This window comes from Nothobranchius furzeri, chromosome 12 (genome assembly GCF_043380555.1).
Source record: "Nothobranchius furzeri strain GRZ-AD chromosome 12, NfurGRZ-RIMD1, whole genome shotgun sequence".
NCBI lineage: Eukaryota > Metazoa > Chordata > Actinopteri > Cyprinodontiformes > Nothobranchiidae > Nothobranchius > Nothobranchius furzeri.
In genome coordinates, this window is record NC_091752.1 from 22,694,626 (window position 1) to 22,718,142 (window position 23,517).

At 41.0% G+C, this 23,517-nt stretch overlaps 2 protein-coding genes across 5 annotated transcripts in view; one reads left to right on the forward strand and one right to left on the reverse strand.

The window, feature by feature from the left end:
- The window catches only part of rassf4a (Ras association domain family member 4a), a 44,791-nt gene extending 22,490 nt beyond the window's left edge, over window positions 1-22,301 (forward strand). For 3 of the 4 annotated variants that reach the window (XM_054750069.2, XM_054750071.2, XM_054750070.2), the window contains 8 exons: window positions 10,320-10,426; window positions 12,380-12,459; window positions 16,950-17,119; window positions 17,486-17,587; window positions 17,664-17,715; window positions 17,800-17,921; window positions 19,977-20,074; window positions 22,106-22,301. In XM_054750069.2, coding sequence (XP_054606044.1) covers window positions 10,320-10,426; window positions 12,380-12,459; window positions 16,950-17,119; window positions 17,486-17,587; window positions 17,664-17,715; window positions 17,800-17,921; window positions 19,977-20,074; window positions 22,106-22,175 — 801 coding nt within the window. In that variant the 3' untranslated portion in view covers window positions 22,176-22,301. Of the gene's footprint in view, window positions 1-10,319; window positions 10,427-12,379; window positions 12,460-16,949; window positions 17,120-17,485; window positions 17,588-17,663; window positions 17,716-17,799; window positions 17,922-18,714; window positions 19,063-19,976; window positions 20,075-22,105 lie in introns of those variants that run through there. The other variant, XM_054750072.2, reaches the window with a different exon arrangement.
- LOC139062094 (protein DEPP-like) lies at window positions 6,388-7,227 on the reverse strand. The gene is made up of 2 exons (XM_070542441.1): window positions 7,095-7,227; window positions 6,388-6,982 (listed from the first exon to the last, which is right to left on the reverse strand). Exon 2 carries the CDS (start codon window positions 6,979-6,981, stop codon window positions 6,592-6,594), a length of 390 nt encoding a protein of 129 aa, XP_070398542.1. The 5' UTR covers window position 6,982; window positions 7,095-7,227; the 3' UTR covers window positions 6,388-6,591.
- Window positions 22,302-23,517: the final 1,216 nt, after the last annotated feature.

The window sequence follows — 23,517 nt, forward strand, 5'->3', positions numbered from 1 at the left end:
CTCAATGAGTCCACTAGCTTTCGGGTGATATGCTACATGATAGATCCATTCTACCGCGTTGTTCTCTGCCCATTCTTTGATCTTATTTCCAGTGAAATGGGTACCATTATCAGTCTGAACCTGCAAAGGTAGTCCATAATAGGTCTCTATTAATGACAGACATTTCAATGTAGCCTCCTGATTGGCGTTATGACACGGATGCACCACCAGTACCCCTGACACCGTATCCACGGCTGTGCATGCATACTTACAGTTTTTACTTTTTGGCAATGGTCCAATGAAATCAATCTGCCAACACTGTCCCGCTTGTTTACCTCGATGTATCTGTCCCTGTATATGTCGAGGGATTCTCTTTTTCTGATGTTGACAAGGTTCACAATCTTCTATGGCAGTTTTAATATCATCAATGATGAGATCTATTCCTCTGTCCCTCGCCCATTTCAATGTTCCCTGCACACCCCAATGTCCAGCAGTAACGTGAGCCCATTTGGCTAATCCAGGACTTGATTGTCTTACAGCCTGAATTTTCACTATCTTATCTACAGTCTGATTATGCAGGGATTCAGGATCATTGTTATTAGTATGAGCATCCACATGTAATACTGACACAGGAATATTTTGGCATTTCTCCCAAATGTCCTTCCATAGGTCAGCTCCCCAAACCTCTTTTGAATGTATCTTCCATTGTGTAGCATGCCAAGTTGGCATCCAAGTTAACATTCCTTGGGCTACTGACCAGGAGTCAGTATAAATACTTACTCCCTGCACCCCAGCCGCCATTATTACCATGTGTACTGCTTTCAACTCCGCCCATTGACTACTCTTTCCTGTCCCTGTGAGTTCCATAACTTGTTGTGTACCAGGGTTAAATGCCCCAGCCTTCCATTTCCTGGTTCCTGCCACATATTGACAGGAACCATCAGTGAACCAGGCTCGCTCCTGCTGCTCTGGGGTGAGTTCGCTCCATCTTACCCCCAGTTTCACAGGAGAATCCTGGATTGGTTTTACCTCAAAAGGCACTTCATCCATTTCTGGAACGTCTGCCACTTGCTCGTGGAGCATTGATACTCCTTTTTCTCCTGGTTTCATTCTCTCAGAAACATACCACTTCCATTTTATGATGCTAGCCTCTTGAGCTACCCCTATGCGGTGAGTTGTAGGATTGCTCATGACCCAAGTTAGAATGGGTATATGTGTTCTCATCATTACTTCATGCCCCACAGTTTGGGCTTCTGTTTCCAACAAAGCCCAATAACATGCCAACAACTGTTTTTCAAATGGAGTATATCTCTGTCCTGCATCAGGCAATTTCCTAGACCAAAAACCCAAAGGTTTTCTGCACCTATCTTGTTTTTGCCACAAACTCCAGTTAGCATAATCATTTACTGCAGAAACCTGTAACTCCACTGGTCCTGACAACATCTTCCCCAAAGAAACAGCTTGTTGGATGGCCTCTTTAGCTAGTTCAAATGACTGTTGTTGATCAGGCCCCCATTCAAACTGCTCCTTCTTCCGAGTGCATCTGTACAGAGGCTGCAAGATCTGTCCTAAATGAGGTATGTGGTGTCTCCAGAACCCAAACAACCCAATATACCGCTGAGCATCTGTCTTATTCTGTGGTATTGGGAACCGTGCTATTTTCTCTTTAGCTTTAGTTGTTATTTCTCTTTCCCCTCTATTCCAGATAATTCCCAAGAACTTCACTGACTGTGCAGATCCCTGCACTTTCTCTGGATTTATCTCCCATCCATGATTCTTCATATGTGTTATCAGAAGTGGGAGCAATTGCTCAACCTCTTCTTTAGTGTTTCCCTGAATCATGATGTCATCAATGTAGTGTGATAGCAATATGCCTGATGGGATCTTTAAAGTCGACAGATTTTCAGCCACTATCCTATGACAGATTGTGGGTGAATGCAAATACCCTTGTGGTAATCTGGTGAAGGTGTACTGTCTTCCTTCCCATGTAAAGGCAAACTGTTCCATCTTGTCCTCAGGGATAGGTATGGTAAAGAAAGCATTGGCCAAATCTATCACCGCATACCATGTACCAGAGTGATGCTGCACCCTTTCCACAATCGTGATAACATCCGGAACCGCAGACGTTAAAGGAGGAGTATGTTTATTCAGCGCTCTATAATCCACAGTCATTCTCCATGAACCATCTGATTTCTTCACTGGCCATAAGGGATTATTCCACCGTGTGGTGCATGTTTTCAAAACTCCTGCCTCCAGATATTCTTTAATAGTGTCCGTAATTTCTTTCTGACCCCCAGGCAACCGGTATTGTTTTTGTGATACCACCTGTGTTGCTTCAGGAATGGGAAAAGGTGTCATTTTGACCTTGCCTACCAAAATGGTGTGGATTCTGTTTATACCAAAACAAAATCGACCATGTTTCAGATGAAGAGTCATTCCGGCCAATATATCCATTCCAATAATCCATTCCTTTGCAGGAGCCACTACTACACTGTAATTTCTAATAGGTTGATTTCCTATTTTTAAGGGCAAAGTTACTCCCTTTCCTACTAACATCTGCCCCCCAAGTCCAGTCAAAGGTACAATGTTTCCCTTTATTTTATCAGGATTGCCATGAATTACCGAGGCCTCCGCCCCAGTGTCAACCAATGCCATTACTGTCTGTACTGATTTTTTCCAATAAATCTGTAATTCCACATGTGGTCTGATATCATTTATTGACCATCCTGAGGCACTGGCAACAACCCGAGCTTGACCTTCATCCTATTCATCATCATGTTCCCTTCGGTGCTGTTTTTCCTTTCTACGCTTCACTGCCGCCACCTGATAACACTCATCTGAACTCTCCTCCTCTGAAGATTCCTTGGGAGGGGCGGAAGGTTCAGCAGGCTTCGACGCCACCTCCCTGATCACATTCTGCAACATTCCAACCAATTCTGACACAGACATCCTGTCGTCCTTTTCAGGACAATGTCTGAACTGACAATGGACCTTCAGTCCCATTTGGCTGCATTTCTCCATCAATGCATTAGTGGGCAATCCATCAATCTCCTCAAACGGCACTCCCGCTTGTCGCAGTGCCCTCCACAGATCTGTTCTAGAGGGGCCCATTGCCCCCCCTTTACGACCCCTTGAATGTGGATCAATCCTGGGTTTATTTTCAGTTCTAGCTCCCTCTCTCCTCGTCTCAGACCAATCACCCAGCGTGGTGAGTTCGCCAAGACGATCTTTTATCGCGGCAAAAGTCTGGTCTGCCGCGCCAAACAACAAGCTGGTCACCATGGGTTTATAATGTGGTGGGGCATGTCTGATGAGGTGATCTCTAGTTGCCTTAGAGATGTTACAGTCCACCACTCCAGCTCCCCCGTTTCGAGCCACTTGCTCTCTAATAGTGAGTCTGGTGAGCCGCTGAATGGCATCTCTCACTGTCTGCCATTGCCCTTTAATCTCAGACCAGTCCGCCGTGGTAGGATAGATTACATGACATGCCAGAGCATATGCATCCCCCACATTGAAATCTTCATCAGCTGGCAATGCCCGGACTGTAGCCCGGTATTCAGCATTTATCTGTGCATCAGTACTTAATCCTGAAAATCTCATGGCATCACCGGCATCTATGGCTATATCACACGCGCCATCCTCCATAAGGCGATTAAGCCAGGAGTCAGTTGGTTCGCCTGGGCGCTGTTTCAGCTTCCCATTCATGTGATTTAACTCATCTTGTGAATAATCCTCTAGCGTTGTTAGCAGCCTAGGGGCGGGTTGTGGCTGCTGTTGTAACATCCTTCTTATATTACCCGCCTCATCGAGTTCCGGCCGTCCCTGATCATCCACCATATCTACCAGTATTGGTGGAATAATTTGCTGTTCTCGCCGACGCCTAGTAATAGGTCTTTGTTCTGACATCTTTATCCCCTGTAATGATGGATACAAGGGCTGAGGTGGTGGGTCAGGTTTAATCGCCCACTCCTCCTCCTCATCATCCCCCCAAAGATCCCCGTTCCATTTCTCAGGGTCCCAATCTTCACCAACATTCTTTACAAATGCCCGGATCTGAGCAGGACCTGTTCTACGAGGTCGCTTCTTTTCCTTCCTTTGCGCTCGAGACACAAAAGTCAGCGTTTTATCCAAAACATTCTGAGCATGCTTTAGCTCTTTCCCCATCACACACACTCTCTGCTCAAACTCTGAGCATGATTTTCCAACTTCTTCAGCATGGATTTTCTCCTGCGCCGCTCGCTCTCTACAACTGCTCAATTCTAACTCCTGTTTTTTCCATGCTTCTGCAAAAAGCCACATCATATCTCTCACTCCTGCCAGCGGCGCTTTTTCTTTAACTTCTATCCGCGTCAAACGGTCCAGCACCACGGCGGGGCTGACCACTCCATTTAACTCTCCCCACGGCCCAGGGCGTCCACTGCGCTGCCTTAACATATCACCAATGGTTCGGAACTCCTCCGTTTCCCAGCCGGGAATCGGCACGGGAATCGGCGTTCCCTCCCCAGAAGCACTCGGCTCCTTTTTGCTTCTCCAAAAACACTTCATTGTTGCTGGAATAGCTTGACTGATCCTGTTCGTGACGCCAAAAATGTTCTAAAATAAAATGTTTTATTTTATTTTAATTACCTTAAAAGACTCAAAGTCTCTTTTTACACTTTATATTTATTTAATCAGGATCGTTGTCAAGTCGACGCCAGAAACAATGAAACACAACTTGAATATCAGATGAACAACAAGGCTTTATTCAACCGGCATTCATACAAGTTATCAATCATGAACGAAACATTTCTCTTACCGTTGCTTATGGGTGGAGAGCTGAACACCCCAGTTAGAAAACGTAATCCATGATAGGTGAAGAACTGAACACATGTAATCCATGAACCTCGTCAGGTAGAATCCAACAAGCAGCTCTAACAGCTCTGAGCTCTGCTCTGCTCCTTATACATTCCCTGATGTGCGTGCAAAGCTGCACACCTCCACCAGGATTACCTTGATTACATCCTCATGATCACATTATGTTCGGCTCTACCATGATTACCCTTGCATGATAAGTGTGATTGACAAACAGTAGTGATCAATAACTTGTATAAAGCAATTATACAACAGATGACAAGTTCATTTTTATTACAGCATATCATTAATAATGATGAGCAATCCTGTTGTTTTCAACCCACCTCTGCACCAGCAAAGTTCTGCATCTCAGAACAGGAACATCTATAGCTTTTTATTATTGAGTCATTAAGCATTGAGAACACTGCAAATGTATTGAATAAACTTGTAAACCACACCTTTAAGTAAAGTTTACTGAATGCTTTGATAAGTTACGGAAAGTAAATGTGTTCTATTAAATGGGTTACCTGTAGGACTGGGCAATAAATCGAAAATTTATCGTTATCGAAATTTCTGACTCTTATCGAGGTAATTGTTCCCATGTCAATACATTTGATGATTTAAAAAAATGAAAAGATGTGTGTAGGTTGGCAATGTTTATGTCCCTTTAAGAGGCTGTACCACCTTGAGTCACATAAAATGTGACTCAACATAATACATGAGACTTTTGTTTCTGCACATACCTGTAGTTATCGTTTATTTATCGTTATCGAGGTGAAAACCTCATTATATCATGATATTGATTTTAGGCCATATCGCCCAGCCCTAATTATCTGCTTGTTGAACAGCAATATATTTACCTTTACTAAAACTATTATAACACTTTAAGGTCATAATAATACAGCACTAGCAAGCAAACAGCAGTACATGCACAGTAAGGGTGCATTTGTTTTTTCTTATAGAAGAAGTAAAATTTTGCTGATTAGATCTTATTTTTCCACCAGTTACTTTTGTGTTGGTCTTCAAATACTAAAAACAAAGACACCATTTTCTGATTTGAGACATGAACAACACAGTGGCTTAGTTAGACTGGCTGTTGCTTCTTTAAGCAGATTAAATAACAGATTAAATGCTTCATAATGCTGCATGTTGTCCACTTAAACCAATAAAATATAACACACAGAGTTTGATCTCTCCTCTTCTGATCACTAAAAACAAAGACAGCTACTAGTGGTGAATTTCCTTTATGGTGTTTGCATGACCTGTCCAATGGTGTCCTCCCACACACCAAAAACGTGCGTGCGTGCGTGCACGGACGGACGGACGGACGCGTAAATACCAGGACAATGAAACCACAACTCTGCAAACAAAATCTCTTTTTTTCCATTTTTGATCAACAGAAATAATTTTCCCATCATCATCATAAGCAGCAGTTAACTATATCATTTAGTTATTATTACTTGTAAAAATATCTGCTATTTTCTAAATATTTAGTCAATATTATGTTTTTTAATTATATCAACAAAAATCTGGAGCCATAAAAAATGACTTTTTATTTAAGAAACTTCAGTAAAACGGTTTTGTAATATTATTTTATTATATTATAAACTCTTAAACATTAACAAAACAACAGACAACTTAAACATGTAAACCTGAGTCCTTTGTGCATAGAAATAAATACTGTAGATCTCCGCTGTTCTCCAGAGTTCCTCCTGAGGTCGGTCCAACATTATTCCCTTAATCCACATAAGTACCCAAGAATTCCCACAGCAGTGTCTCCTCTTAAGTCCTGATCTGTCCAAAGAGCCAGTCTAGGGGATCTTTTCCCCTGCAGTCTCGTTCCCTGCTCATCAGGAGGGAAAACTCCTCCGAGCTGCTGGAGCTTCTGGAAGTCCGTGTCATGAGTGGAGACACACGGGCAACTGAGACCGAGCCTGAGAGCTTCATTTGAGTCTTTGAGAGCTGTCGCAGTCTGGGGGACCTCTGGAGTCTGACGGGGCCGTAGCTCGGAGCCTCAACAGGGCAGGCGAGTGCCTGAATGCTGGTCATGTAGTCCTCCAGAGAGTAGGAGGTCTGAGTGGGCTGGAGGGGCGAGGGGTGGACAGGCATGTCCTCGAGTGTCTCAGTGATGGTGGGCAAAAGAGGCAGAGACAACAATCTTCTGCTTTTCATGCTGCAATTAAAGAGTTAGGATTATGTTAAAACAGTTGCATATTCACCATAGGTGTATTTTTCTGTGGTAAAAATTGCTCATAAAATGAAATCAGAAGAAGAATCGTGCTCACCTTCGATGCTTGAGTTGTAGAAGCTCTGAGATTACCAGGCTGATGTCGGGTCTGAGCAGGAGAGTGTGAGTGGATGGGAGGGTGTATCCAGGCTTTATAGGCGGGCTGTGGTGGAGCGATTAGCTGCTCCTTCCAAAAATAGCTCCACTGACCTTCCCTCGCATCTGTGTGAATCAGTGTGTGAGTGTGTGTACATTGGAGGGTGTGTTCATGCCTGCCCAGGAAACTCAGGAACAGCGGGTTAGCTGACTCCAGTGCAGCTGGGCTGAATGTTTATATTCCAGAAACAATGAAACCTTGTACGAACCACCAGATGAACTCAGCCTAAAAACAACTAGTTATTAATGACTATTAATGACTTTTTCAGATATCAGAGGGCTATGAAATCATAAAACGTGTAAGTGGCGACCATTTTATCCATTCATTTCTTCAGCTGTAATCTGGTGAAAGGCTGCAGACACCATGGACAGGTCTCCAGTCAATCACAGGGACACAAACTGTCTCACCAGGGACAATTTAGAGGCTCCAGTCAACCTGACATGCGTGTCTTTGTTCTGTGGGAATAAAACTGGAGTACCCGGAGAAAACCCACACATAGGGAGAACCTGCAAACTCCCAACTATCATGTAGGTGGTAATCAAACTGGCAACCTTTTTGCTGTGAGGCAACAGTGCAGGGGTCTCATTTATCAAACATTGCGTAGAATCCTTACTAAAACCGTACTTAAGCTCAGCAAAAAAAATGTACTTACGCCAAGTAGGTTTGTGATCTATCAAACATGGAGTACGCACAGCTGCACGCAATCTCCGCTTCATAAATCGGAGACTGACGAGAAAGGTTCTCAGCTGCTTTTAGTCACATCCCGCCCTCACCACGCCCACTTACTGCTAATAAATAGTCATTGCAAAGTGCCTTGTGGATCTCATGCATATACATAAGCCGGCTGTTGCAGCGCTCCGCCAATGACGATGGTGACCGTAGATCAAGGCAGATCAAGGAAGCGCAATTTCACAGAAGCAGAAATTGAGGTACCTGTGGGTGAGGTGGAGAAATGAAAGGAGGTGCTTTTGCAAAACAAATAATGAAAATCCACGGAGTGGCACAACGTTGCTGAAGCCGTCAATGTTGTGAATTATTCAGAGAGATCTGTGGTGGACATTAAAAAAAATGGTCCTATCGGCATTCGATCCCCAGACTCCCGGGTGAAAGTCACGCCCACTAACCAGTCAGCCAAACCGAGATCTCCCTTGTCCAAGTAGCCAGGGGGCATGATCAATCAGGTTACAGTGACAGGACACACACTATCACACACGCATGACATTCTGTCTCAATCTGTCCCCCTGCTGATATTCTGCATCCCGTATTTTGCACTTCAGGCTGTTTGTGTGTGCGTGTGGGGGGTCTTGTTCTGTGTGAAAACGAAGCAGTACAAGTGATAATGCTGCAGGTTCATAATTTTGTCCTTCTCAGCAGCAGCACTGCAGGTGCTGTCCATGTCCAAAATGTGCGTAAGACAGGTCCTTAGTCAACTTAAAGTTGCGCACATTTTTCCACTACGTTTTCTTTCATAAATCCCAAACTTTGCTTGGAAAGTTGCTTAAGCAGTTTTCCAACCCCGTTTTGTGCGTAAGCAAGCTTGATAAATGAGGCCCCTGCTCATTTTCTATAAACCTTTAAAAAAATATGTAAGGAGCTCACGAATAAGCTGTGAATGTGAAATAAGGGTAGACCGATATATCGGGCCAATATCAGCATTGGCTGATATATTAAAAATGGTCAATATTGACCGGATATATTGGCCGGCCAATATATCGGGTCAATATTGACCATTTTTAATATATCAACATCGGCCGATATTTTTTCTTAGTAAAGCTGATTTGAAGACAAGTACATCCTCAGCTGTGACGTAAATGTAAATTCACATTCTTGAATAACAACTGCATAATAAATGCTCAAAAAATATTTTCAACTTACATTTCTTTTTATATTCCAGTTTTGAACATTTAATACTTGGTCAGTTAATTGATTTGTTTGATTAACTTAAGTTAGATGTCTGATTTTACCACTGAGCGGTGCACAAAATAAAGATTTAACGATATTCAAAAAATGGTTCAGATTCAGAAATTTTGTTCATCAACTGATGCTATTAGTGACGTTTTAGCATGCAAATAAGGCAAAAAAACATTTAGATGTCGGCCATGAAAATTGACCCAAAAAATCATCAGCACATATCGGCCATTGGTTGACCATGCTCTCTAGATATCGGCATCTGTATTGGCAGTAGAAAAAAAATCAATATCGTTCGACCTCTAATGTTAAATGTGTCAAGAAACTGTATAGAAGGTCACATGCTTTGCAATGAGAATTTACAGATATGATCTTTTTTTTCTATTTGAAAACAATTGGATGGATTTTTTTCAAATATTTAAATGATTTTGAATTGACTTCAGAGACAAATTGATGGGATAAACACAAACAACACAATGTTTGAAGCTGTTTTGAACTATATTTCATCATAGCTCTGCGTTAAAGACGTCTTTGTGTCTCCGTTTATTTATTTATTTTAATTGCCCCAGGCTGAACATGACATCTCTCATCTAATGATGATTTGATCTAAGATGACTTGATCTTAATTACCGAGACCTGCGTGTGTTAAAAGAGCTGTGTTGTACTATGGGGTATTGACTTATTTACGGTGGTTAACATGCAAATAGTTTAGGATCAGAGCAAACAAATAACATTCCAAATGTGACTCTGATTGTTATCAGATTCAAAAGACAGAAATAGTTGACCTGCTTTGACCTCAAGAGAAAACTTATGTAACAAATGCAAATGTTTTGTTTATTTGGTCGTATATGTGGATTTAAATGTAAATTGGGACCATTTGTTCTTCTTTACATTGAGAGCACGTACATCACGGTTAAAATTTTTTTTCTTCTAAACAAACTTTTTTGATTAAATCAAACGCCTCCCTCCTTGGTCTACGTGACCCACAACAGCCACGGCTCTGTTCTCTTTCTCTGTGACCTTCCCAGACGTGACTTCATCCTTGTGCTGTGGAAAAAAAAAAAAACCTGACTGACTTTTTCTAAGATTTGAGAGTCCACCGTGCAGCTGTATGTGATCGTTCCTGCACGTACACCTGATGCTGAGCCTCTGTGGCAGCCAGCCAGCAGGAAATCCTCTGCAGATTTTTATTGTTCTGTGTGTTGTTTCTTTGTGCAGGAGGATGGAGAGCTCCTCCTCGAGGGGCTGCTAAATATCTACTGGGGTCTTCGCCGACCAATAAGACTTCAGATGTTTGATGACAATGAAAGATTTCGACTCAGCAGGTGAAAGAAGCTGACCCAGACTGGCACATTTGGGCTTTAAGGGGCTCATAAAACAGATGTGGACGTTTTTATAATTAAACTCAAATATTAGCAGAGAAATTCACGCAATAACACCAAACCCAGGTTGATTTATGTTAGTTAGGCATGAAAATAAGTATTTTTTATGTTTTAATGAACACATTAATGAAAAGCATGAAATCTTAAAATCTTTTGTTTGACTTTTTATGGAGCTAAGATTGGGACAATATTACAAGGAAATTGTTCCAAGTTTTTTAACTGTAACTTTCATTTGGTAACACGTAACGTTTTTTGTAAGACGTAACTTTCGTTTTGCAACATGTATTTCTTGTTTTGTAACACGTAACTTTTGGTACGTAACATCAAACTTTCAACTTACAAACGTTTTGTTTCTTGTAACTTTCTATCACAAGTCTCAAAACACACTTGTCAGTCTACAGTTACGAACTCAAGTCTACGGGTGTTTCTCAAAGCCAAGGAACCTCGCCTTGATGTCTTAGCCCCGCCCCGGTTGCCTAGGAGATACGTCATCAGGAGCCGCCAAGACGTGTTCCAATGTTCATGTTCTACCAAGGAGTGTATTCTCCGTTTGTTAGCCGTTTAGCTAGCTGAGCAAGGATACACGGGAGGTGTCTTGTAGCCTAGCCTTGGTCAAAAATTACCCAGAATACACCACAGTATTTTCTAAAGGATGGCGGATCAGAAGTCGGCAGCTACTTCGGGGGTAAATTTCAAGTTTAGATGTAAGACAACTAATTAAAAAAAAATTTTTTTTAATCAAAAGCAGATATCTATGGTTGGTTGGTTGCTTATTAGTTGCAGGTTCGGTGGCTAGCGGGTAGTAACTCACTTATATATTACATTTAACAAATATATACACAATTTAAAAAGTAAAAGCTTTGTTATATATTTATATTGAAACTAATGCGTATAAAATATAGCGTTATCTCCCGTGTCACGTGATGTTACGTGACATCCGTGGAAGCCACGGTCACATGATGCATGTCTGTTCCATTTAACCATTTTCTTTGACCAAGGAAGGACAGTGTCCTCGTAAGCAAAGGTGCCTGGCCTCGCAAGACATCACCTCACAAGGCCAGGTGCCTTGACATTGAGAAACACCCTACATGTACAAAACATTTAGTCCTAATTGCAGCTTCTTTCCCAAAGAACCAATGACAGGCTTTGTCTTATCAGCTAATCACAAGTCTCAGATATGAAATCCTGTTCTAATTCAAAATGTAGGTTCTTTATTTACATCAGTTTAATTTCTCTAAAAAATTATTATGTAGGCATGGAATCCAAGGCACATGATAGGCTGATCAGACAAAGCCTGTCACTGGTTATTTGGGAAGGGAAGCTTGAATTTGGACAAAATATTTTGTAACACGTAGATTTAAGTTTTGTAACTGTAGACTGAGATGTGTGTTTTGAGAGTTGTGATTCAAAACTTTCTGCAAGTTTCAAAATAAAAGTTTCATGTTACATACCAAAATTTGCATGTTACAAAACGAAAGTTGCGAGTTGCAAAACTAAAGTTACATGTTACACAATGAAAATCACATGCTACAACTCGAAAGTTAGTTATAAAACGTGGTATAAGTTACAAAACTTGGTACAAGTTACTTGTAATATTGCCCCAATCCTAGCTCCACAACTTTTCATTTTAAAACAAAGCAATTAAAATAAGGAATCATTTTTCTTAAGTCATTACTTTGCCCTATCACAAACAATAACCCAGAGATATCAGAAAATTCATTAGTTTGTTTTATGTATTTTGACATATTTCTCAGAATAGAGATAATAATAATAATTGTAGACTTGTTTTAAGACATTTAGACTAAGACATTCCTAATTGTTAATCCGTGTTCTTAAACTCATTCATTTTCTTTAAATGAATATTATATCTACAGTTTGACTTTTTCTCCTCCCCAGGAGTGAGAAGTCTTCTGTGGTTCAGCAGTCATCAGCAGAGTCCAACAACAACTCCCTGAGCAGAGACTCCAGACCTGCTGGTGAGTGTAAACACGTGCAGTCGTCCTCACACTCATAGACCTGCTGGATTATTACAGATTACACACACACAATCTGCAAGAGATTACAATTCAACAGGTGCTTCATTCAGCACATCTTGTGGAAAGCGTGGCTCACATGTTGGAGCTTCAGATCACCAACACCATAAATGCACAGGCTTAGTCTTCTTAATTATCTCCCTAAACGTGGATTTGTAATCGGTTTAGTCAGCTGCTCCAGGGTTCGTACTGACAAAACAAAGCAACTTGCTTCGTCCATAATTGTAAAGGTTGGTTGGGTAACTTTATAGGAAATTATTAGCTTTATCTTTATTTTAGAGTCTAGCTTTTATCTACATTTTCAGTGTTATTTTTTTAAATAAATGTATATATGAAGTTTTTGAAAGGCTTTACTTTTATTCTTAAATAGAGGTTGATCCATATGCCCAACCAGCATCTATAGGTAGAACCCAAATGGATGTACTTGGGCAAACAACATGGGTGCCAACAGGTTACTTATGTGGTTTCCATGGTGGCCCCACATTGGTTTTCAGGGGGACCCAGATGGTTTGACTCATACATGGGGTTGTTGAAATCTATGTGGGAAAAATCCTTGTGGGACCACTAGGGTTGGGCATTGTTTGATTTTGAATGATTCCGATTCCAATTCCTTGTTTCAATTCCGGTTCCTATCGATTCCCGATTTCGATTCTTTCAAGAAATTACATGCTTTACATGAGCTAGCTAACCACAGGTCCTACTTGATGAAATAATCTTAACTTCAACATGAATTTTAATTCTATGAACAACAACATCACCTTCATTTAGACTAAAATGTGTTTTGGAGAAAAAAGACTTGCAGCACAATCAGTGTGTTTGTTTCTGACCACAACCAAAGTAAGAGTAAGATTTAGGCTTTGGGATGAGAGGCTAAATGTCTCCAACATATCCAGAAACGTACAGCTGTTTTCAGCTAAAACTCTCAGGATGATCATGTCCAGGATGACTGAGAACTACACCTCCATGCTGCTGCAGCATTCAGTCAGAACAGAAAGTGAAACTTAATAATAATAATACATTTAATTTCAAGTGCCTTTCAAAGCTCTCAAGGTCACTGTACAAGACAAAATATAAGGAACAGCAAGCAATACAAACAACAAGAAATAAATGCTAAGAGTAATTCCCAAGGGTAGAGTCGGAGCAGTACAATGGATAATAGACTAAAAAGAGTAGATGGAAGAAGGACCGTTACAATGAGTAAGCCAGGTGGAACATGTGAGTTTTGAGTTGAGACTTGAAGGTTGAGAAGGAGTTTATATTGTGGAGGTCAGGCGGTAGAGTGTTCCAGATTTTTGGAGCTGAGTGGCTGAAAGCTCTGGCTCCCATAGTACAGAGACGAGTGCGAGGAACAGACAGGGAAGGTGAAGATGATGATCGGAGAGAGCGAGTGGGAGTGACAATGTGGAGGAGATTAGAAAGATATGGGGGAGCGAGATTATGGATGGCTTTAAAGGCATGAAGAAGTATCTTATAGTCAATTCTGTATTTGACAGGGAGCCAGTGAAGTTGTTGCAGGACAGGGGTAATGTGATCAAAAGTGGAGGTCTTGGTGATTATCCGGGCAGCTGAATTTTGGACTAACTGTAACTTGTTGAGTGATTTTAGAGGGAGACCAGAGAGGAGGGCATTACAGTAATCAATGCGACTGGTGACCAGGCTGTGGACCAAAATAACAGTGGAGTGTTGACTGAGGGAAGGGCGGAGCCGACTGATATTGCGAAGATGAAAATAAGCAGTTTTTATTGTGTTGTTAATATAAGGAATGAAGGATAAGGTGTTGTCTAAGATGACACCCAAGCTCTTAGCTTTGGTGGTGGTGAGAAGTGTGGTGTTGTCGAAGCTGAGTGAGAATGAACTGGTCTTGGATAGAGATGACTTGGTGCCAGTGAGGAGGATCTCAGTCTTATTACTGTTGAGCTGTAGAAAGTTAGAAGAAAACCAGGATTTGACTTCGGTAAGGCAACTGAAAAGGGAGGATGAAGAGAGCGGGGGGTTTGGTTGAGTAGAAAAGTAGAGCTGGGTGTCGTCGGCGTAGCAGTGAACATGAATATTAAATTTCCTGAAGATATTGCCAAGTGGGAGTAAGTAGATTATGAAGAGAAGGGGACCTAAGACTGAGCCCTGAGGAACTCCAGAGGTAACTGGCTTGGGGTTAGAGTGGAAGGTGCATAGTTGGACAAATTGAGTGCGATTAGATAGATATGATTTGAACCAATTTAGAGGAGTTTTTGAAATGCCGATGGTGGATAGTCTATCGAGTAGAACGGTGTGTGTGATGGTGTCAAATGCTGCACTTGAGATCGAGTAGGATGAGGATGGAAATCTGGCCTGAGTCTGCTGCAAGAAGGAGGTCGTTTGTGATTTTGATCAGAGCCGTTTCTGTGCTGTGGTGGGGGCGGAAACCAGACTGGAAAACTTTGTAGAGGGAGTTGCTGGATAGATGAGAGTGTAGTTGGTTAGCAACAGTTTTTTCAAGTATCTTAGAGATAAATGGTAAGTTGGAGATGGAGCGAAGGTTATTGAAATTGTTGGGGTCTGAGAAACGGGGTTAGAGCTGCAGTTTCAAAGGCTGAGGGAACGATTCCAGTCCAGAGGGAGGCATGAATGATGGAGCAAATGAAGGGTAACAGGGATGAGAGGCAGGATTTAACCAGGGAAGATGGGAGTGGGTCAAGCTGACAGGTGGTGGGCTTGGATTTGCATATTAAGTCTGAGATATAAGAGGCAGCAGGAACTGAGAAGTCTGAGAAGGATTCCAAGAACATGAGATCGTCAGGGGGAAGTATGTGGGGGTCAGCCGGGCTAAGACTGGTGGATTTGGGTGATTTTATGGTTAAAAAAGGAAAGGATGCTATTACAGGTGTCAGTGGAGTAGAAGTGAGGGGGTAGTATAGAGGGAGAATTGAAAATTTTATGGAGAACTGAGAAAAGAGTTTTGGAGTTTCCGTTGTTATAGTTGATGAGACTGGAGTAGTAATCTGATTTGGTATGAGAAATAGAATCCTTATAACGGGCTAGGTGGGCGATGTACAGGTCTTTGTGTATAGAGGCCCGTTCTCTTGTAGAGGCGCTCCAGCTGGCATCCTTCAGCTTTTAATGTTCTGAGGTTAGATGTGAACCAGGGGGCAGAGGAGGAAAAACAGACAGCACGGGTTTTTAATGGAGCCAAGGTGTCAAGGATGATCAGCTCTGAAAAGCGTTGATCACAATTTGCAGATCACGTTTATTTTTCACGGAGATCGGCCGCAGATTCCTCTTCCGGTCGGCATTCTAGGAATCGAATCTTGGCATCGAAATAAAAAACTTTGAACGATTCCGGTGAAAATGAACAGTTGGAACCGGTTCCAATCGATGCTCGATGCCCAACTCTAGAAACCCTGTTGGCACCTATATGGTTTTCCCATATTTATCCGTATGGAGCCCATCTATGCATGCAGGCTGGGATACATTTAAATAAAAATTGCCAGCAGCAGAAGGCTGCCCATGGATATGCCTGTTTTGAACCTTTTGATGCATGAATTAGGAAATCTTCAACCATGATTTTTTTAACCATTTTTTTCATTCATCTTTAGGTGTGAATGAAACAAATTTCAACAAATATTTTTTGTAACATTAATAATTTACTAATAATTTATTACATGCCCACCCCACTGGACAGCGTGCATTCTGAACATGAAAAATGTTGGCTTGAATTACTGAAGTTCAAATGGAGGGGCTCAAATGCAATAAAGTCTTCCAACAGCTGGGCTTAATAGCAAAAAAAAAAAACTATTTTGAGTACCTGTCCACTGTAGTGACCATTATACATCAAAGGGTTATATCAGGTTAACTGAAGAGACTAGTCTAGCCACGACCCAAAGACAGAGCTCAGGCGCAGGGGAGGAATCTACAGATGTTTTTCAAAATGTCGCTGCACAAAATTAGACAGCACTTAGACGAATTACAGCAATAAGCAGTGTGATGTATTCATAGTAAATTCATTCAACGGGAGCCTCTGCTCATGCCCCAAAGTAAAGCACAAGTCAAACTTTTCCAAAGTTGAAAGCTGTTTGAAACGCTGCGTTTAGCTTCATTACAGATCTGCCGTCATTGGAAAAAAAAGAAGCTCTGGAGTAACGGTACTAACCCCACTCAGTGTCTCTCTACAAACATAGAGTGCTGTGATTGGCCCGGCCTACACTTAACCAAGCCAATGGTAGACCTGCTGAGTGTGGCTAAATATTTGCTGCTGCCACAGTATGTCTAGATTTCTAGGATTAAAAGATATTTTGACCGATGCTGATGTGTAAAAGATTGGTAAATATCGACCCGATATATTAGCCAACCCATATAACGGTCTAAGCCTATTCTCAGAGAAACAAGGTGCTGCTTTTTCATGTGACACCTGATGGCTGTGTGACTAGAGGTTCTGTTTTTTTATATTAATCCCTGAGGTGGTGAGTTGGGTGTTCAGGAGGAAGAGGACTCCCCCCAGCTGCTGAGGACCAGGAGCGATGCTTCCTTCATGCGAGTTCAGAGGAGGTCAAACACACACTCTGCCAGAGATCTGCAGCGCCTGCGTGCACACAGGTTCTCCATCAACGGCCACTTCTACAATCACAAGGTACAACAAACAGAACACCCATCCCTCCATACATCCACTCTACTGCATCCCGTTGCTGACAGATCCCCAGGTGCAGCTGGGCAGTGGCTTCCTCTGAATGTTCTGCTGCTCAGTTTCACAATAGTTAAGTTTCAGTAGCACTTGCAGTCGTTTCTGCTCCACACAGCATGTGTAAATATTGATATTGAGTTGATTCCAGCTGCAGATGAAGGGATTTCCTTTGTTTCACTTTTCCTGATCAAAATGTCCAGTGTTCAAGAACACACGGTGAACTACATGAGTGCACTAATAGCTTTGTACTAAAACACAAAGTCAATTCCAGTGACATCATTTATTTATCTTTTTCCATTTTTTTCTTTCTCCCAGACATCAGTTTTTACTCCGGCCTACGGTTCAGTCACAAACGTGCGCGTTAACAGCTCCATGACGACCGGACAAGTCCTCAACCTGCTGCTACACAAGTTCAGGGTGAGCGGGAGGTTCTGATCTCACCTCGTGGTGTTTAATCTGAACGTTAAACTTAAAATAATCTCTTTTATTCAAGGTGGAGAATAAAGCAGAAGATTTTGTTCTTTACATGGTGCATGAGTCTGGTGGTGAGACAGTGTTTATTCTGGTTTTACAACAAAAACAACTTTTTGTTTTATCTATTTAATGTTTTATTTTGTTTAACTTTGTAGAAAGGAGCCGATTAAAGGTAGACGAACGCCCACTGGTGACTCGTATTCTTTACGGGCCGTGTGAGAAAATATCCAAGATCTTCATCACAGAGGCCGACCTTGGAGAGGAAGTTACGTATGATGTAAGTCCGGTTCCCACGCAGCAACCAGCTTTGTTTTTACCTTAAGATAAATAATGGTTTTTATTTTTAATTTTTTAATAGTTGTAAGTATACTGATACAATGGCCCAATGATAGATAGTAGGATTAAATTTAGGAAGCGGAGGAAAGATATCCTGTTTTGGGACAGATGCAACAATAGGCTGAGATGACTGAGTGTCTGTTGTGACCTCGCTGATATTGTAAACAAAACAAGAAGCAGACTCATTCGTATCAGTAAGTTTAGAGGTCAAACCTCCATAAAAGTGGTAGTATGAAGTGATCTGGGGTGTAATAGTAAGTCTATAATCCCAGTTCGTTTTTTTCAATGTCACAAGTCGGTTCATGTTCGGTACAGTGAGAACAAAGTAAGGTAAAAGTTTTTCAACAATTAAAACTTGCGGAAAATTCTCTAACAAAATATTCTCGGATAACAGTTGCTAGGTGACAAGACATAAACCGCGGCTGGTACAACCATCCAGTTTTAAAACCATTCACTTACGGTCTTCCCACTCAACATAGGACCCGGTGTCTGGTGCGTAAGCCAACACTGACATGAGCCAATTAATATAAATATAAACCACAAAGTAAAAAGATCCATACTGTTGGACAAAAAACATTACAAGTTCCGTAGCAACAAAGCCAGGTCACCATCAGTCTGTGATTTTGTGGCTCCCTTTATTTCCCTTAAGCTTGTGTAGGCCGCATCAATGTTCACTCTGGTTTTAGCTCTTTGATTTACCTGCAAAGACATTATTCTCCTATTTTTTTCTCCAGATGTATGGTGGTTCTTTCCTCCTGAAGAAAGGATTTGAAGTTCACCAAACTTACAACCATTTTCCATCATGTTTTCTTCGTGTCTGGTTCGATGACGTGAAACACATTTGTAGTCCAGGACTTATTTTCACACAAAATCGAAAATAGCGTTTTCCTAGTCTTTAAAATTGACAGACATCATATGTGAAATCCATGGCACAAAACAAGCGGCATTAGAAAATAGCGTTTTTAGCCCCATTGACTTGCAGTCATTTTTTCGTTCTTCTGGGGACCCATGGTCCGGAATTAGATGGGTGTGACTTAGGCTCCTTATTGTCTTAAAGCAGGTAAAGAGCTCAGTGGCGCGTGGTGAGGTCCGTGACTGGGGAGGCACTGACTGCTCTGGAGTCAGCCTTACAAATACATGATACCAAAATAGAAGCTTGTATTTTATTTTTGACATTGATTGAAGTTTTGTGTTGATTTAAATCTTGTTGGTTATAATTGAATCAGGTTCATACTATTCAACAAAACACTAACTAGAAAAGTAAAATAATATTTAATATTAGGGCAAGTTTGACTTAAAATGTATTCATTATTTAAGGAATGAGCAGCCGCGCCTCTGTCAGTGAGCCCCAGGGCAGCTGTGGCTACATCGTAGCTCATCACCATCAGTGTGTGAATGTGTGTGTAAATGGATGAATGATACACTGTAGTGTAATGCGCTTTGGAGTCCTTACTCTGAGAGGCGCTATACAAGTGCGGGTCATTTATCATTTGATCAGGAAGCAGGTAAATTCAGCGATTTTGACTTTAAACATGATGAAATCATACAGAAAACTAATCATTATTAGTATTGTACTTGTCACTATGACAAGCCTCTTCTGACTGTACGTCACTGAAAGAGCCCCCCCCCCCCCCAATAGATACCTACCCACTCCACAAAACTGTTAAGTGCAGCTTCTTGCCAGCAGAGGGCTGCAGAGCGGTGTCAGATAGGAGACTGGTCAGGTTTCTAATTCAACCATCACTGAGATCAATGTTAAAGCTCTAAATTCAAGTTTAAAAAACTATTTAGTGTTACTTTAAAGTCAGCTGGATTATTTATTTCAAGTAGTTGTGAATCAGGTAACTTTAGATTGAACTTGTGATGTATTTAGAAACATAATGTTTGTTTTTATTTATGATTCATAAAAGTGCCATGTGTAGATAGAGTAATTTGACAGGATTATTCTTTTTTTTTTTTTTTTTCCAGTGTCTGACTTGTGTTTTCTCTACCATAGGTTGCCCAGTACATAAAATTTGAGATCCCAGTTTTGGACAGCTTTGTAGAGAAACTTAAAGAGGAAGAAGAACGTGAAATAACCAAACTGACCCAAAAGTAAGTCAGCAGAACAAAATGTTCAGCGATTTAAATGAATTATGTGAAGCTAATCCGTGTGTCTCCTGTAAGAATTTGGAATCAAAATTAGCAGCTGACCTTCGGCGAGGACAGGATTCATTTGAAATGATCATCAGTCACTTTCTTAATGGTTGTATAATAATTTAAATAGTATGACTGAAATATTTTGTCCCATGAGGAATACTACTTTATTCTTCTTATTGTTACAGAAATGAGCTATTAACATTTACTTACTGAAATTATTATCTACATTACATTAGCAGACCTGCCAACCTGTACGCATTTTGGCATCTGTTTACGCTGGTACGACTCACCCCTCTAAACTACGCAAAAAGCTGCGGATACGTGAGTTGAGTTCTGTGGCCAATATGCACGTATGGTACTCATGTCTGACAACACGACTCAGCGGCGTGGTGAAGAAGTTTAAGCAAATCATCGTAGAAAAGCAGAGAAAAACCAGAGCTAACTATCCTGCCTAGCGTAACACCCCCGCCCCCCTCCTCCCTGCTTCGTCCTTCCCGCTGCTCCTCTCTCCCTCCAGTTCGCCACTCGCTGCTGTTCTGGTAAGGTAAACTGTGTGTGTGTGTGTGTGTGTGTGTGTGTGTGTGTGTGTGTGTGTGTGTGTGTGTGTGTGTGTGTGTGTGTGTGTGTGTGTGTGTGTGTGTATTTTGCCTTCATCCATAGCAGATAGATTTGGCCTGTATATGAGGAGGAATGTGATTATCTAAACAGTTTAAGCATGCAGCCATTTTTTTTTCGCAGCTCGTTTTGCAACTCATGCTATGGCAGATGAGGGAGAAGCAGACAGGCAGGGATTGGTTAGCAGACCTGCCAAAAAGAAGAGGGTCCATATGTCTCAGAAGTTTTTGTCCAAATATCAAGAACAGTGGCCATGCTTGTGACCCTCCTAACAACCTCAGCATGCATTTTGCACAATCTGCGTCCCTGTGGACGTAAGCCACCAGGGAGCTGCAGGTAATTAGTAAATTAGCCCTGATGATGTGTGCATATGTGCTTTAAGCCAAATTAATATTACATTCTTGAGAACAGAAACACCTATTGCAATATACAAAATAAATCACTACCATTAAATGCATATAAATGTTTTTTATTAATTTGTATTGAAATAATCGAATGCAAGTAACTTGTAGAAGCACAGATATTATATAAGGAAACTTTAGAGTTTTACTGTTTAATATCAAAATACATGATACTTTGGAGTCAGGGCAAACTGTAAAAATGTCCATAACCTTACTAGTCAAAATAAGAACTATGAACGTGTGTGTGTGTGTGTGTGTGTGTGTGTGTGTGTGTGTGTGTGTGTGTGTGTGTGTGTGTGTGTGTGTGTGTGTGTGTGTGTGTGTGTGTGTGTGTGTGTGTGTGTGTGTGTGTGTGTGTGTGTGTGAGAGAGAGAGTAAAATTTTCCATTCAGTGAATGGGGAGATTACAGCGTGAAAAGCAATGAAGTTGCAAAACGTCGCACAAGTGGTACCCAAAAAATGTTGACAAGGTTGGCAGGTCTACATTAGTTAATAAACAGAATTTCTAACAATGCGTTAGAGTTTATTCCCAGGATGTAGAATCAGCAACAAACATGATGAGTGTGAAATTATGAGGGAGATGCTATTATTGCATGTGGTTTTATCTTTATGTGGGTCCTCTAATCATTTACAGAACTATGGCGATAATTATGGGTTTGATCAGAAGTTTTGTACAAACTTTAAACATGTTTGTGTTTCACTTTTCATTCCTCTGTTTACCCTTCCTCTGTTTAAAACCTTTTGAATTTTATTTTTGAGTTACAGGAACACATTTATCCTTAAGTAAATCACATTTTATTTGCTCAAAGGTGAAGTATAAGTCACTTAAGGAATGGGGTCATTGTTTATTAGATGTGTCACTGATGCACATGTGCCATGTTACACAGCACACTCTTAAAATATAACATTCAAAACAAAAGATGCTTTTTTTTTGGTGAAACGTTTTTTTCTTTGTCTTATCATGTTTTAGGTACAGCGCTCTGAGGTCAATGATTCTACATCAGCTCGAAGACAGAGGCCACGCCAGTGATAGAGTATGAGTGTGTGTGTGTGTGTGTGTGTGTGTGTGTGTGTGTGTGTGTGTGTGTGTGTGTGTGTGTGTGTGTGTGTGTGTGTGTGTGTGTGTGTGTGTGTGTGTGTGTGTGTGTGTGTGTGTGTGTGTGTGTGTGTGTGTAAAAGAAAGGGTGGGTGCAACACTAATAGTTTGATTTACTGTAGAAACATTTCCTAATATTGTAATGAATGTAAAAATGAACAAGCGCTTCTTTTTGTGATGTACTTTTTAGAACTTCACATCAACACTTTGTATGATGACTTTTGTATCGTCTGTTCTGTGTTTCATTATCACAGTTTTTATATCTGATAGTATGGAAACATTGTGGAGGAAATTCCTGCTGTGCATATTATTTATACTAAAAGGTTTTTGTAATGATTTAATCTTTAATAAATCAGCCTTAATGTTTTTCTGGGTCTCCAAACGTTAAACTCACTACCAGTTTCCCACCACACACAGATTAGCATTGGTTTTTTTGCTTTCCTTGCCAGCTTGTTCGCATGAGATGTGTGTGTGTGTGTGTGTGTGTGTGTGTGTGTGTGTGTGTGTGTGTGTGTGTGTGTGTGTGTGTGTGTGTGTGTGTGTGTGTGTGTGTGTGTGTGTGTGTGTGTGTGTGTGTGTGTGTGCGTGTAGCAATACAGAGTGGAGGCCTGAGAGAGGGCCAGTTCCTTTTTCCCACAGTTTCACAAATAGGAAGTTTTATTATTGGATGGACCTTCCGTCAGGTGACTGGTTTACTTATTGTTGTTCTTTTAGTGATAAACACATTGTATACACACACCTATTTTTCCAAAATATGAGAAGTTTGCATAAAAAACACCACGTGAGAGTAACTGTAATAATGTTAAAGTTGCTAAGGATAAAGGAGAAGAAAAAGAGAAAACACGTCTTAAGATCTCAAGATATCTTGTTTATCTTCATGCAGAAAGGTTTTTTTTATGAGTGGAGAACATATTAACCACCGAAGCTGGCGAATTCTCAGTTGAGATAAGGCAAATTAACATTTCAGTCTTCAGTTTTCCTTCTATCATTGTATTGTTGGATTCTGGGCTTTTAAATCATTCTGAAAAAGTATTCAGCTGCTGGATGCAGAAGATAAATGAACTGAAAATGGAAATAAAACATTGGTTACTATTTTCTCAGAATTCAAAGGTTGCCATCACAGGAAGAACTCCAAATGAATAATAAAAATAAAAAAATACAGAATAGAGAATCTAGAAAAACGGCTGGATTTCTAAGAGGGTAATTACCAGGCTGTTCCACAAGATGGCAGTATTGGGATGAGCGTGAAAGTTTCAGTAAAACACTACAAGGAAAATAAGAGAAAG

What these genes read in the sequence shown, in the direction of transcription:
- LOC139062094 (XM_070542441.1), bottom strand. Translation starts at nt 6,981, where the DNA reads ATGAAAAGCAGAAGATTGTTGTCTCTGCCTCTTTTGCCCACCATCACT.